This window comes from Choristoneura fumiferana, chromosome 2, assembly GCF_025370935.1.
Source record: "Choristoneura fumiferana chromosome 2, NRCan_CFum_1, whole genome shotgun sequence".
NCBI classification, from domain to species: Eukaryota; Metazoa; Arthropoda; class Insecta; order Lepidoptera; family Tortricidae; genus Choristoneura; species Choristoneura fumiferana.
In genome coordinates, this window is record NC_133473.1 from 3787177 (window position 1) to 3803903 (window position 16727).

The following is a 16727-nucleotide window of genomic DNA, read 5'->3' on the forward strand; positions in this document are numbered from 1 at the left end:
TATGTTCGGATTTGTGTGCAACTTACGCTGACTTGAATGGGTTACGGTCAGAGCAGTGCAAACCACAAGGCTTTGCCAACGAATTGGCGAGTTGCGTTAAAATATGTCACAGGTACATTTCAGGGATTAGTTACAGACGATCATCCACACTCATTTGTGCCTAAATAAGCCAGTACAAATTTACCTACTCGTATTACAAAGTTTTTTTAAACATATTTATATAAAACTGACCCCTGATCGACCCTAATCTCAAGTTTTTAAAAGTGCAGATGAGAGCAAAGGTTTATTGAATCAGGCGTAACTTTGCGAAAGTCCATTGCACAGAATAACGAGACGATGATTTTGCTTTAAAGTACTTCAAAGTTTTTACTTCTTAACAAATATGTGGAAACACGCTTGAATAAACAGCAATTGGTAAACGAGATTTAGCCATGGTAATTATCTAATTATCTCCAACAAGCAAGAGGATGTGAGTTTCTCGCTAACAACGGAAGTGTGCAGTAACAGTACATTTTCCAACTTGTACCTAGTTTGCATTAACTTTAGATGTCACAGTTTTCTTTCACTTAAATTTCTTGGGCCAAAGATAGATGTTAGTAAAATACAAGCAAATAGTATGTAGTGAATTTTAAAAGATCATAATATACCATTTACTTATAACGGATTTTACCCTTATTATGCAATTTGGTCCTGGTAAACGGAAAACATTGGCTGCGGATAGCACAAAACCAAATTTTTATGATTTTTTGTTAAAATGATCACAGTGATGTGAATACAAAAGTTTGTGTGTGTATGTGATTATATTTGTTACTCTTTCACACTAAACCAGCTAGGGAATAACTAAGTTCACCAATTACATTTCAATAAAATATTTATTAATTACACATACAAACTTGACTATTTAAATTACATAATATCTTAAGCTAAGTTAAAATTATTACTAAAAGTAAAATAAAAGTAACTAATAAATATAATAACCGCTAAGTTAAAGCAAAATGGTTTCTATAGCTTTTGAATAAGACATTTTGATTTTTAATTTTGAAATTTTGCGTAAGCAAAACCGCGCGTAAAGGCAAGTTAACATATTTCGGCAATTGACCGGTTAAAAACAAACAATAGCAAATTATATCCCCTAAGACAATAAAATCTTCAAACTAAAAACTAGAACGGCAGTCTATCAGTATTTACTTTCTCCTGATTTGAATTACATACGTCACTCTGACGTCACGTCTAAATGATAGTGAAGTTATTCGATGCCAAGTTATACGGAGTTAATATGACAGATCGATCTGTGAAAGTAAACGAATGAAATGGTTTATTTAATGCACAGGTAGAAAACATCTGGCTGTCGAAAGATGATGTGTGAGGAAGATGAGCATTGAATGATTAAAAGGAAAAAAAAACTCTTTACGTATATTGACGGATACTGTCATGGGATATAGTAGAGGTCAAAGATAGCTTAACAGTTTGCTACCTTGCCACTGTATGGCTTCTGTCAATTTTACACCAAAGTTCAAATACGAAGTGACAGCAACAAGATGGTTAAGTGTAAACATCTTTTGCACCAAATTTCAAGTTAATTAGAGCATTTGAATTAGTTATATTAAGTTATTTACGTTGTTAGTTACGAGTGAGGGTAATAAAAGGATTTTAAAGAAAGTGAAATAAAAAACATATTACAAAAGTTAAATTAAGAGTAGGTAAAAGGTAGCCGTGTGTGTAATGAAAAAATCCGCAAATAAAATTTCTTAATTTTCCTTCCTCAGCGCTGCTATGATATCGCTGGATTTATCGCCGTATATGCGCGTATACGTGTGCGTATGCGTGTATGCTGCGTTTCTACGCATAGCACTAGTGGATTCATAATTTAAAAAGGCGACATCTTATTGACGAACGGATGGCCAAGTGGTTATAGAACCTGACTACGAAGGTTGAGGTCCCGAGTTCGATTCCCGGCTGGGGCAGATATTTGTATGAATAATACGAATGTTTGTTCTCGGGTCTTGGGTGTTTAATATGTACCTATTTAAGTATTTAATTATTATCTATATAAGTATGTTTATCCGTTAAACATTAATTCCTTTTTAAAGAATATAAAAGTCTATCACGAATAATTATTAGAGTAGACACATTAACTTCTATATTAAGAAGAGTTCTATCCGACCACATTTTTAATTTTCATTAATATTTTTATGAAATAATCAAGAAAACTAACAAAAATGCAACGTGGCCAGCTCAGCAGGTATAAACGCTCTTAAACAGCCGAGATTACCTACTCAGATGCGATAAGGTAAATGTACGAATGCTCGTCACTAAGTATCCCAATATATGCTACCCTTAATTTTATGTCATTAGCAATAGAGGTGTCGGCAGGGTGTCATCTATTGGGCATAAGCGTGTCGAGCATTCGGACGTTTACCTAATATAATGTAATTTGTATGCTGTGCAATCGACTCTGACGCATACGCATACAATGTAACATTGACTATTTCAATAAATATCAACTTAATTAATGTCTTAAACTGAAGCGGTTACCATCGACACGGTTATTCATTAGAATATTACCCCAATTTAACGACAGAAGTTCCTACTCTATTTCATTAGGATAATAAAATGTTTACGTAATGTAACAAGTTCGTTTGATGTTTGGTGTGGTGTTTGGTATAAATTTAAGGCGTGGAACCAGTTTAGGTGTCAAGTCAAATTTATGTTCAATCGAATTAAGATTTTTCACCATCATCATCTCATATACGTCCCACCGCAAGGTACAGACCTCCTCTCAGAATGAGAGGGCTTGGGCCATAGTTCTCACGGGGACCCAACGTGGATTGGGAACTTCAAACACACATTGAATTTCTTCGTAGATAATGTGTTTTTATAAATCGAAAAAAGGGATAGTCTGAACAAAAAACAAAGAAAATGGGAGAATAATTTCAATGGTACTTGGGAACTTTACTGTAATTAATAAAATTAATAATTGCCTGGTACCATAGAATACTATTATCTGCGCTGCAGTTTGCAAAATCAGGCGTTCATTTTATTAACAAAGTGGTGTTGCATTTAAAATGAAAGGAATAAAACCTTTTTGAAACCGCGTGTGACCATGATAAGTATCAGTATTGTGTTTTAATTCACTCTTACTTTTGACTTTATGAATGGCAGTAGGTTTCAACGGATGTCTTCATAGCTTACTTTCAATACCTAGAATTGACATTTGACTATTTTAAATGCTATTACGGTCTAGTGTTTTCTAATGGTGCTATTTTTACCCGGCAGTCGGCAAATAGGAGAGCTTATGTGAATGTTCGTATTTAGAGTTTCTTTCACACGCTTTGCAGCCCGGTCGGCTGGAAGGTTACTTGTCATGAAGAAGGCATAGGGTTTAATGTTTCAGTCAAAATAACAATATCAATGGTGCAAGGGGGCGAGGGATTGGGGGGGTGTAGAAAACGAGTTTTCAGCTAGATTTTATGTAAGTAAATTCTTTATTGCACATTAAAATTTAAAAACACAAGTAGTATGTACACAGAAAGAAGGAATTTTGTGTATTATTGAATTAAATTATAATTGTTATAAATAAAAATGACTGAAGCAACGTCATAAGTGTCCTGTTTATTTGTTCCATCTATACTACATATAGGCCATACCATAAGTATGTTATTTTAGAGAATTCACATGAGCATTCTACAAATCTCCAACTTTCAATCCAAATGCCAATTTAAATGGTCACAGATAATAAGATTGATTATACTTTTAGCAAATTCACTAAACAGTTTTCAATTTACGTAATAAACAGAATCAATGAGAGCTAAGTTTTTGTGTTAATTGATGACTTGATTAATTAATTTCAATCGGAGAATTGGGCACGCATAAAAGAGACTCCGCATCAAACGAGACAGTTATTGATCAGAATAGACTTTAGAATAGATTCAGTAAGTGCATTACTATTCATTGCAATTGTAACTGTCGTTAGTAATAAATTGTTCTGCTGATTCTTTATCCTTGTCTTTGTCTGATACGTTATTATTAGTGTCTTGCTCCTTTTCTCACTTTTGTCGTAATTCATCTCTTTTAGTTGGCCTTAGTTTACTTCTTGTATTTTTTAAGAGGTATTATCGCGTTGTCAAGCGACCCCAATTTAACTAGATGCATATCAGAGACTAATTTCTGTTTCGGTGACAAACAAATTGATGTCATAGCTAAAGATATATAAAGAAATAAATAAATAGAAATTAAGCTGTAATTTAATTACAGCAAAGAGGATACTACTTAAAGGCTAAAAAACATACATTCAAACATAAAATCTCCTCCTTTTTTGAAGTCGGTTAAAAATTAATGAGCTGAATACGCAATCGCATCTATGAACTTTCAGGAAAAAGTCGCTAAATTTTTTGTTGAAATCAACACTTCCTCGGACAAATAATTAGCTCAGCTATTCAGAGATGGAAAGCTATGCATCTATGGATCCTTGCCTAAGGTAACTATTTTAAATAATTTGTTTATTTTTTTATGTCATGTCTTAAAGTTCTGGATTTTGTAAATATGTAATGAAGATGAAGATGAGCTCTGGTTGTGAGTCAGAGTCAGGATGGTTATGAGTCAGAGTAGTGTAATGGTGATAATAGATGGGTTTGTATGATTTGTGTGTTACAGTGTGGAGGTGGAGGAACTGCATGAGCACACATTTCTTGCATAAACGTAGCTATCATAAGGTCGCGGGTGAGCAAAGTAATTGTTTTAGTTAATTTAGTTCTAGAGGTATGTAAATCATTTTTTATTATTATTATTTGATGGCTTTGACTTTTGAGAAGCGACACTTACACTGAAAAAAAAATTTGGTAACAGTAACAAAAAAACTGTTGCTTGTAAGTAACATAACTTGAGTGACTACAAAACTAAGGCATACTAGTAGCCAGTACCAGTTTTGCAATATTAGCATAATTCTGGTTCGTAATTAGTAAATTTTGGCAAAACGTCAAGTAGCCAAACTAGTTTAGCTATCCTTTTTTTCAGTGTACCGACTTTTTATTATGTAAAGTTAATTTTCAGTAAAAAATATAGAATTACATGAAAACAACCATGTAAAATCGTAGTCAGAAAAAATCTGTTTGCCATTGACACAGAATCACAGTCGTAAGAATCAAGAACTGCAATCGCGTTAGTTCCGATAGTTACAGAACAGTGTTCTCAATAGTGATCGAATAACCCGTAAAGTGTTACTTATACACACGAATGTTACGCGGTGTTACACACGTGCTCGAAAACGATGTAATAATGACAATATTGATGCAAAAGTGTAAGACAAGGTTCTGGAAGATTGAAAACCACTTCAAATAAGATTATTTCTGTATAAAGTTACAAACAAAGTAATAAAGTTTTGGTTTCGTTCTCCTGGTAAATGGCACGTTCATTAGTCTTACACACACACATACACACACACATCACGCCTGTATTCCCAAATGGGGTAGGCAGAGCACACGAAACGTTACCGCTATTATTCCGTTATTCCCGTTATTATCGTTCGTTTTATTTACGTTACGACATTATATTAACATTAAAAAATAAGGTCAAGTGAAGAGACAATACATCGAACTTGCCATAAATAGTGCATAAGTAAAGAAATTGTTTTTTCTGGAAAATTATATCAAATAATAAAGACTTAAACTAAATTGAAACTATGATTAACTACAAAAGAAACACTAAACTAAAACAAGTAACATTTAAACTAACCCTTAGTTAACACGTATCATTATTCAGTCCAACTTGATTTTCAAATTGAGCAATATAAAAATAATTTTAATGAAGCAGACAAAGTAAGTATCAAGATCGACTGTCACAGCTACCGGATCTTGATAATACGTCGAACTAATTATGCAGCGAAGGCCAACTTATAGGTCAAATGCGGCACGTTGGAAATTCGGTTTGTCAAATTATACAATTTGTTTTCTGTCACCGAAATCAATCTGTAAAGTGATTTTGTGAAGAATCGAACGTACAGTCGCGAAAAGAGATTGATGAGCCACTTGCCACTGTTTGATATTTGGCCGTATAATATTCAGGCTTATTAATAGAACATTATTAATGTTATAATTATTAATATTATTATTTAAGTAAATAATACACTAGCAGCTCTTGTAGCTGATACGTGTTTACTGCGCTTGTATTATTAGCTTTAAGTAACCTACAAGTACCTAAAACTTCATTAAAAATTAAATGAAAAGTTTTTTTTTTTCAGATTCTCAACCCTCACAGAACTTTTTACAGAATCGTCTGATTCTGATGATTCTCTTTTAATATTTTTATATTGTAAAAACAGTTTCACGTTGATCCCAGAAAGATTAATTTTAAAAAACGCCTTAGATTACAAAATAGAGGGTGATTGTTTTTTGACGCAACGAAAAATTTTGTTCGCCGACTTTTTGCTTAAAAGTGAATCATATGACATTAAATTTCACTTGTTTGTTTCGAAATCAGGTTAAGCCTCTATAGTCGCCAAGTATTGCTTCTGCGCTGATGCACGTTAGAATTAAAGGTTCTTACAGAATGTCGATAAGTAGATGTTTTGTAACAGTGATGCGCCAAGACAAGTGTTGCAGTCTAAGTAAATGGTATGTCAAGGAGGCACGGAAAGTGATTGAGAGGGTTTGGATGAAACGGAATTGATGTACACGCTTTTATGAGTAACTGGTATTACCTACGTTTTGGTACAATCATTTTTTTATTCAGTTCGATAGCAAGTGGAGTTGGATTAAGTTAGATACACTGAGTTCATATATTTTTGAGCAAAAAGTTTTATTCACAATTTTTTTTATATGAACAGGAATCTATTGTTAATGACATAGAAGCGTGTTCAGATATTTATGATTGATTTTTTGCTCAGAATTATAAGAAGTCAAATATAGGTAATCAAACGGCTGTATGTTTGTACAAAAACCATACATTATATAAATTTGATCTTTGGGTGGATGAAAGAGGTTGTTCGTATGTATGTAAACTCTTTATTGCACATAAAAATAAAATAAAAATTAATGTCAGTAATTACTCAGGCTTTTGAATTTAAAAAGAGTTTGTCTCAGTTTATAACTAAGTACTCGTCGTATTATGTTTCGTCTACGTACGTACAGAAACAAAAAAGCCATAATTTCATTACGAAAAGAAATTCTATCCGAAACAATTACCAATCGTAACTACCCAGCAATAGAAATAATAACCGTCAATGAGTACTCAATATTGCATCTTAAGCAGTACCAGAGCGTAATGCCAGACTAAATTGCCGTGAATGGCAATCGCTAATAGCAGATCGCTGGACGCCGATGGCATCAATGGGGCGCTTTATGGCTTTCGGAATGTGATCATAGCGCTATTGATTAATGAGGTTGCCTACTGACTTATTCGGATACCTACTTAACATTTCTTAATATTAAAATGACTATTAAATACACTGGGGATTATTAATTAACATTAGGTCTTTATTTATTGAATCCTACTCAAGTAAAAATACTTTATAGTCGTAATTTGAACCCAGTAAATTAAAAAAAACCTCCATTTTACCATTTGTTTTTGTCAAACAAACTAATACACACTGAGTCCTGGTCACTATCCCGGTAGGTGATATCTTTAATTATATGCCTCTAGCACTATAAATAGTGGCGATAGCAGGATTTCATATGTATATTGGGCATTAGCATTTATTTATTTATTTATTAAGCATGTCAAACATGAGGTCATTTACCTTACTGAGCGTACTAAATGAGGTAAGACTATTACTGTCATGCATTCGAAGTCATTTGCAAATTCGCTTTCAATCCGTAGTTGGTCATGCTATAATCGAAAGCAATACGTGCTTGCATATCATTTAAAGATAAATTGAATGTTTTCATACAAAAGCTAACACGTCCAGTAATTATGACAGATGTCAGTAGGTATTTATCACAAAAATCTAGATTTCATAATTCTGTGATTCGACATCTGTCAATATACTAGATTGCAAGATTAGTTAGTATACAACGGGTTTTTACCCTCTGAATAAAGATGAATACGTACAAAACGTCATACTAAACGTCACAGTAATGACGGAGAAATTACTGATTTACGATTTAATACTTCGGAACACCCTGTAATAAAATATGTCATCTAATCAAATACTTACAATATTAGAACATTCTTGAGAAAGAACTCTATTCGGGATTTCAGTCATTGTTCAGAGAGTAGGGGCACATTGTATATCATGATATTAGGTATATCCTTTTTTTAGGGTTCCGTACCCAAAGGGACCCTATTACTGAGACTCCGCTGTCTGTCTGTCTGTCTGTCCGTCTGTCACAGGGCTCTATCTCTTAAGCCATAAAAGTTAGACCCTTGAATTTTTCACAGATTATGTATTACTGTGGCCGCTATAACAACAAATACTAAAAATAAAATAAAGTTAGAAATTAAAGGGGTTCGTCATACAAGAAACGTGTTTTTTTCAGCGTTTTTTGGTTGCTAGGCGTTATTAGCCGTTGCTAAGGCGACCGAGTCGCCTAGCAACGATTAGCTATTTCGTTTGAATATTTACCTTTTAAGTTTGCGATTTCAATGATGTTTTATAAAAGCTTCGATAATGTAATGTGATAGTGTAATATGGTGTGATGTGGAGGAACTGCATGAACACTCATATTTTGCATAAGCTTAGCTATCGTAAGGTCGCGGGTGAGCAAGGAAATTCTTTTAGTTCATTAATATAATATAGTGACTGTCTGATCGTGTGGTTTATTTTAAACCAATTGTATTTGTATCCTTGGCACGACTGATATATCTAAGAATTAAATTACAGTAAACGTACGTGATAAATATTGAACATCTAGACTTGCCTGTGTATTGTGTTAATAAAATGTAATCCATCAGTTTTATATTATTGATGAACCAAAGTAATTATTATTCATCTAACCTTCGCCTTATAGTTTGAAACCTATTACAACTATATTATGTGACTCGGGTGGGACGAAGCAGACGCAAAAAAAAAAAAAAAAATAACTAAAGTTATTAGGTACTCGTCACTGTCCCAATCTTGCCTCAATAGTAGATATCTTTAATTAAATGTAATTAGCAATAGACATTTTCGTACATTTTGGTCGATTCCAGGGTAGGCACAGGGCCGGATTTGGGGGAGGGCAACCGAGGTACAGCCCCAGGGCCTCCACAAAAGAGGGACCCTCACAATAGAAACTTCGGATTAAATTAAACACTAGTACTTAATTTTCTTTTTTTTTGCCTGTTTTACCTTTACCTATAGTAATTTGTACAAACATAATTATACTGTTCATTTTTATTTGGAAAATAGTTTAGGCGGGGGAGGTCCCCACTCCTCAGTTGCCCCAAGGCCTCCCCAACACGTCTAAATCCGGCCCTGGGTAGGCATTTGTTGGTTAGCGCCGCAGCAGCGCGCCAGCAGCACTAGCGCTGCCCATCCTGCTGCCTACTCAGTATGCCCCATACCAACCCCATAGGCAAAAGAGCCAGAACTACGTATAAATCCGAAACCTTACGAGATTCTACGAGATACGGTCGTAGATACATAATTACAGGCGATGCTTTAGTTATAAGTTGTGTTTAAAAAATACAAAATGTGTAAATTAAAATTAAATTTTGAAAACATCCTTTTTTGTATTGTTATGTATAATTCATATTATGTTTGTATATGTATGCATATATTTGTATATAGTAGTTTATTTCTATGTTAGGTCTCTATTATTTTGTATTTTATTATTTAAAGCATTGTTATGTAGCTTCCACTAGCTATTTTAACTTTTAAACTCACTTTTTGTCTGTCCCTAACTGAATGCTCCTCTCATCCACTCAAAGGTTGACTGGCAGAGATCCCTTAAAGGGATAAGTTCGCCTTTGTACATATATCTCAATGTCTGACAATTGTGTTTGTTACTTATTTTGTACAATAAAGAGTTTTACATACATACAAAATGTGAGATGATACTTTAGGTAGCTACATGTGGCGCTAACACTAACATTTTGATGGATAAAGTTGCCTACTATTACTTATTCTGTGTTTAAAGGTTCGGACATGTATAACAACGCAGCGTGTACAATCGAGTATTCAACAAATTACAAGCCGCGTGTTCATCTAACGACCAATTAACATTAACTATTCATTCCCAGTAGTACTCTGTTGCGTCGCGTGCGCATCTCAGCAAATTACGAAGATAGTCCACTGAATGGCTGTGCGGTCAACTTAGCTAGAAAGTGGGGTTGTTGCTCTGAATTTAATTCATTTGAAATGCTTGCCGCAGATTAATATGATTTAATCAGTGTTTACTGTTATGACATTGCGGCGAAAACGTTACGTATTCTGTGTAAGTTGTGGCTTTGTAGTTTCATTGTTTGGTACTTTACTCGGAAAACCTTTGATCTATATTATCAATTAAATAGCTTTTTACTTCGTGTTTTGCCATGGCTGAAACAGGCCACAAAAACATGACTTGAAATGGGCGACAGGACCCTTTACGCTCAATTTTGAAAATGGCTCTAATGCAGCGCTTCTGTACAATAAATAATTGGTCCACTTTAGTACAGTTACCCCATATTATTATACCATATTTTAGAGTAGAACCAATATAGCCGTGGTAAGCCATTATTGCAGCTTGCAAAGAAACTGTCTGACTAATCCGTCTTAAAGCAAACACAAAACTGTTGACTTTGGAGCAAACCTATGCAGGTGGTAGGACCTTGTGCAAGGTCCGCCCGGATTGCTACCACCATCTTGCTCGCTAATCCTGCCGTGAAGCAGCAGTGCTTGCACTGTTGTGTTTCGGCGTGGAGAGTAAGACAGCCGGTGAAATTACTGGCACTTGAGGTATCCCATCTTAGGCCTCTAGGTTGGCAACGCATCTGCAATCCCCCTGGTGTTGCAGGTGTCTATGGGCGGTGGTGATCTCTTATCATCAGGAGACCCACTTGCTCGTTTGCCATCCAGTTGAATAAAAAAAAAAAACCTTATCCACATGTTCCCTCCACTTGCAGTGACAATCAATAAATAGTCCTAAAAATCTTTACATAAAACTTACCGTGATTGACCCCTATCTCTCCTGATGTTAAGTGCAGATGAGGCCAAAGTTGTATCTCACTGGTTCAGTAACAGCCTATTCACTCTAGCCTTAAAGAGCCCTAGATTGTATTTATGCGGAAATAAAGACGACGGGAGTGAATTCCATTCTTTAGGAGTTCCGTAGCAGTTAGTGTTGATGTGGCCAGGCCCGGCGCCGCGCCGTTTCAAGCTACGAAGCCGTGCCGTTGTGGCCACACTCTTAATTCTTTAACAAGTTACCTGTGTGGGCCGGAGAGCGCCAGTGGCCGCCAGGAGCGTGAGCGCAAGCGCACACCACACGCTCGCACGCATCCTTGCACTGAAACAAAAAAAAACATCAGTAGGTACATACGTTAGTTGCTAAATATGTAGCATGAATTGCGTTCACTTTGTCCTAATCAAGGGCTTTATTAATAGCACTGGAAGTTATTAAATTCCTGCAAAATTTGTACAAAACCCTCAACCATCAATCGCTGATCAATGTAGATGAAATTCGGTATACAGATAGTTTAGTCCCGGGGGAGGGCATAGGATAGTTTTTATCCCATAGTTCTCGTGGGATAGTAATAAACGGATTCTATGCGGGCAGAGGTGCAGGCAACAGCTACATTTATTTATTTATTTTATTTATTTATTTATTGGTAAAACTATGTTCACGTGGCATGACAGTTTACACTAATGCACCACGAAAACGACATAGACTACATAGTTGTTTATAGTTTATTAAAGTGATGAAGGCAGTAGTGCCTCTCGTGCTAACCGTTATAGAAAACAGGATTTTTCTTGCGACACCTAACCATCGACTTAGCCTTGCCAAGTTTTTACGTCAACGTTTTACAAATATTAAAGTACAGGCAATAGTTGGAGTGATTAACATTTAGCTGCATAGCTCGAGCGTCAAATTGCTGGTCTGGTTGAATGGTCGCTTGAAATGTTAGCGGACATTTTAATTGCATAAAAATATTGTTTTTAATTACTTATTTAACGATAAGAATTTAGTGAATTTGAGCACGAGCTGGGATTGAGATTACGACTGTTTTCGAGTTTTCGATCAGTTTTTTTACGTATTTGTTTCTGCGTCATTTCAGTTATTTGTTCAATTGAAATCATACCAGTCTTTGCCCACGTAACTGTCATTTCTGGCCGTTGAACTGCAGGACGGATTTTATTACATTTCCACGGGAATTGCTGTCTTGTTTAAGTTTTAAGAATAACACACGTTCCCAATCCGCACTGAGCGCGCGTGGGAGCTACAGCCCAGGCCCTTTCATTCTGAGAGGAGGCCTCTGCTCAGCAGCAGGGCGTATATAAGCTGGGATGATGGACAAAAAGTAAAATTTTAAAAAAACTTAGTTTAAGTAGGTAAATAAAATTTTATGTTTTTAGATGTAGCGGTTGAGATATTGTTTATTTTATTCATTGTTATTTTTGTAATCCCTAAGATATTGTGAACAGAGCAACGAGACGGCGTTTCTTGTCATAAAATACACATATTTATTTCAATAAGCATAAACATCAAAATAAATATACAATAAACAACGTATGTTATCTTCTTCCTTTTCTGTCTGCGTCAATAACTTCAGAGTTTCACTTTCACTATTAAATTTTAAACACGTTGAACGTACTTTTACAATGCATTGGCTAGTGCATTGTCTAGTTCGTAGCTTGGTGAATGACGGCTCATCCTTTGAAATTTGATTGGAATTTGACTTTTATGGTGATTTTCCACCGGCGAGGTGAGACGAGACGAGGCCAGAAGAGAATTGAAATTTGTATGTGTTCTCGCGCGCCCGCCGCGAGCCGCCGCGGGCGCCGCCATACAAATTTCAATTCTCGTCTCGCCGGTGGAAAATCACCTTAATATCATCATCATCATCATCAGCCTACAGAAATCCACTGCTGGACATAGGCCTTTCCCATGGCGCGCCACAACACTGTCTTCAGCCCCCGCATCAATCCGCCGCCAGCGACCCTCTTAAGGTCGTCCGTCCACCGTGCCTCAGGACACCCAACACTACGTTTTCACGTCCGTGGTCAGCCCAACGCCACTTCAGCAAACTAATTCTTTTTTTTTTTTTTTTTTTTTCGACTGGATGGCAAACGAGCAAGTGGGTCTCCTGATGGTAAGAGATTACCACCGCCCATAGACAACTGCAACACCAGGGTATTGCAGATGCGTTGCCAACCTAGAGGCCTAAGATGGAATACCTCAAGTGCCAGTTATTTCACCGGCTGTCTTACTCTCCACGCCGAAACACAACAGTGCAAGCACTGCTGCTTCACGGCAGGATTAGCGAGCAAGATGGTGGTAGCAATCCGGGCGGACCTTGCACAAGGTCCTACCACCTGCAAACGTCTCTGAAACGTCTTTGAGCAACGTCGGTGACTTTAAAATACAAACTGAAACATAGATGCACAGAAAAACCAGAAAAAGAGACCAGTGCTGGGAATCGAACCCAGGTCCTCAGCATTCCGTGCTGCGTGCTATACCGCTATGCCACCACTGGGACAGGAGTATAGACACAAATTTCTACTATGCACCACATATCTCAGCTTGTTTGTTTCTTATTTAGTCACTTAAGCAGCGACACTAATGCTGAGGACCTGGGTTCTATTCCCAGCGCTGGTCTCTTTTTCTGGTTATTCTATGCATCTATGTTTCAGTTTGTATTTTCGATGTGGATTTTACGGGATGTCCGTAAAAGTAACAAAATTTGTAGTTGAAATAAAAAATACAAAAATACTCCAAAGCCAATCTTAAGTCGGTGACTTTCGTATAACAATAGGTAATATCATTATGATATTATTGACACCAATTGACCTAGTCCCAAACTAAATACAGCTAATTTACATACCAGGCAACGGACAAACATACTTTTAAAATAAATAAATACATGTTATACATCCAAAACTCAAGCACAAACATTCGTATTTTTTACCCCCACGGGGATCCAGTCCGGGACCTTTAGCTTTGTAGTCAAATTCTCTAACAACTAGGCTATCTGGTCGATAAAATATGATACTCGGCCTACTAGAGTTTCATTGTTAGTATTACATGGTATTCCTGATACAGTACACTTTTTACTTTACTTCGTATAATGTTTTTTTTTAAATCTTGCAAGTTTTTGATCCAATTTCCAAAAGTCGGATTAACTTACATATTATGTAGGTTGAATGACAATGCCAGTAACAGTCAACAAAAGTACAGTCAGCAAAAAAGCTTCATCATCATCATATCCTATTTACGTCCCACTGCTGGGCACAGGCCTCCCGGAATGAGAGGGCAATAAAAGCTCAGCAAAAAAGCTTGAATTGTTTTTTTTTTATAAAAAGCAGAAATTTAAAAAAAGATAAGAACAAATTGTATTACCCACATTTGTATTCATTAATTTTGTATCTCCATTTTTTTGTGAGCAAATTTGTTGTAGTAAATATCTCACTGATTTATAGCTAGCCAACTAAGTGGAATGCATGTTTACAAACGGCCGCGCATCAACCAGTCCATCACGCACCGTCCGCTGCACTTTAAGAGCAGCTGCAACTGCACTTTCCCCGGGCCACTTGTCATGTGGAGCGCTGATGTAACTAATTGTTCGATGATTAATTAGCTAATTTGATGATTAATTCAATAGCATGCGAAAAGTGTTTATTGAGACATGCGCTACGAGTATATGGGTGTGTATGTGTATAGTTTAATGGACTGTAAATTACAGCTGTGTATTTTTTTGTATGACATGGGATTTGAGACAAGCGAAGTAACTGGTAAGTTAGCATTAGCACCACCGTCCATGGATACATGGATGGCTACATCAGAGAATTGCCGATGCGTTGCCAGCCAATAGGGCTAAGATATAATAAGTGTTGAGGGCTACGGCATAGATGTCGCTAGCGTCGCGGCTTAAGTCACTAAGTAAGAAACACAAGCTGAGATATGAGGTGCATAGGGAAATTCGTGTCGGTACCGTTGACCATCAGTGGTGTAGCGGTATAGCACGCGGTACGGATTACCGAGGACCTGGGTTCGATTCCCAGTGATGGTCTTATTTTTCTGTTTTTTCTGTGCATCTATATTTCAGTTTGTATTTTCAATTTCGGTTTTACGGGAGGACCGTAAAAGTAAAAATTTGGAATTGAAATAAAAAATACAAAAATATTCCAAAAAAAAACAATCTTAATTGAGATGTTTTATAATATCAACTACAAGTTTTAGGGAGGGAACCATTGCCAATACAGAAAGTGTGTCAGTAATTAACCTGACTGGAATACAGCGCACGATTAGTGAGCAAGACATTGGTAGCGATTCGATCAGATGGACGACTTTTAGAATAGAAAGACCCTATCTCTTCCCTACGGGACGGGCCAAGGGGTGACCGTTTATCTAGCTACCTACTTAAATTACTTTTAATAATTACTAACAAAGTTGTAACAGGTTAATTAGGTATTTATATGAATATTATTATTAATTATTATATTTATTATTTTAACAAGGAATAATATGTCTTTCCTGATTCCTGCGCCATACTATAGTACTTTTCAGATTGGATGGGTACGGTGACACATGTCATTAAGCATTTAAAGGGTTGTGACGATGTAATTTCTATGGGCGACGGTAATCACTTAGCATCAGGTGAACCATGTGCTCGTTTGTCTGCTATTACATAAAAAAAGCTCCTAGGGTTTGAGCTGGGCGTTATGAATCAGTCATTAGTTTTACATGGATTAAGATCGGTCAAGTTGCCGACATGTTTCGAGCTAAGTAATTTATTCAGATTGAGTGAACATCAAGTTATACAGAATCTGAAAGCCGGAGCAAGGTCTAAAAACAGCAATAAATTTCTGTGATAAAATTTATCAATGATCTAAAATATATAATCCTTATCAAAAAGAAATCAAGCATATTTATGCAAAAAGAAACTTATGCGTCTGCATTCTTGCAATGAAATCAATCGGATTTCTTAGTTTCACTGACAAAAATGTATTATGCTAAGAACGGTCAAATTGGCATTAAATTTATTTATTTCAAGCCGATTCGCCCGTTAAATGCGCAGGAGTTGGCACTGTATTGAAGTGATATAGATCGCTTGAATAATTTTACTGCCATCTTGATTTCAATTTAGTTAAAAGGTTATTAAAGGATCGTAGATTCAAATCACCCTAATAAACTTTCTAAATGATTTGTTGTTTTATGCTACTAGTTTATACCATAAATCTGAAAGTTTGTAGGTGTGTGTGTTTAATTATTCAGACTTAAATGATTACATTTAGTATGTAGATTTTATTTGTAGGTTACCTGTTTCGTTTGCCGATTTCCGATTACAAAAGAATAGTTTGGAGCTAGATTTTCTTGAATAATAATGTAAATTGTCACTAAGGCAAATACAACGTTCTACTATTATTTTAATGATTTATTAATCAAAGCACACAGTATTACAGTAGTACTACTAAAGCAGAAGAAACAAAGAGAAACAAGTTAAGAAAAAAAATCCTAATTTCTTAATATTGAAAATATAGCTAAAACACTACTACTTAATACTTTAAACTATTTAATAAATATGCGAAGCATCAACCATTCTTATAAATTCAGCTACAAAACTCTATTATATACTATCATGATACCGCGGACAATTCGATGCTCCATACTATATTG

The 16727-nt window shown here is 35.8% G+C and overlaps 1 protein-coding gene across 12 annotated transcripts in view; it reads right to left on the reverse strand.

The window, feature by feature from the left end:
• LOC141445664 (uncharacterized) overlaps positions 1-16727 on the reverse strand; it is a 128574-nt gene that overhangs the window by 94323 nt on the left and 17524 nt on the right. For all 12 annotated transcript variants that reach the window (XM_074111531.1, XM_074111530.1, XM_074111529.1 and 9 more), the window contains exon 3: positions 11321-11399. In XM_074111531.1, the coding sequence (XP_073967632.1) occupies positions 11321-11392 (72 nt within the window). In that variant the 5' untranslated portion in view covers positions 11393-11399. The remainder of the gene's footprint in view (positions 1-11320; positions 11400-16727) is intronic.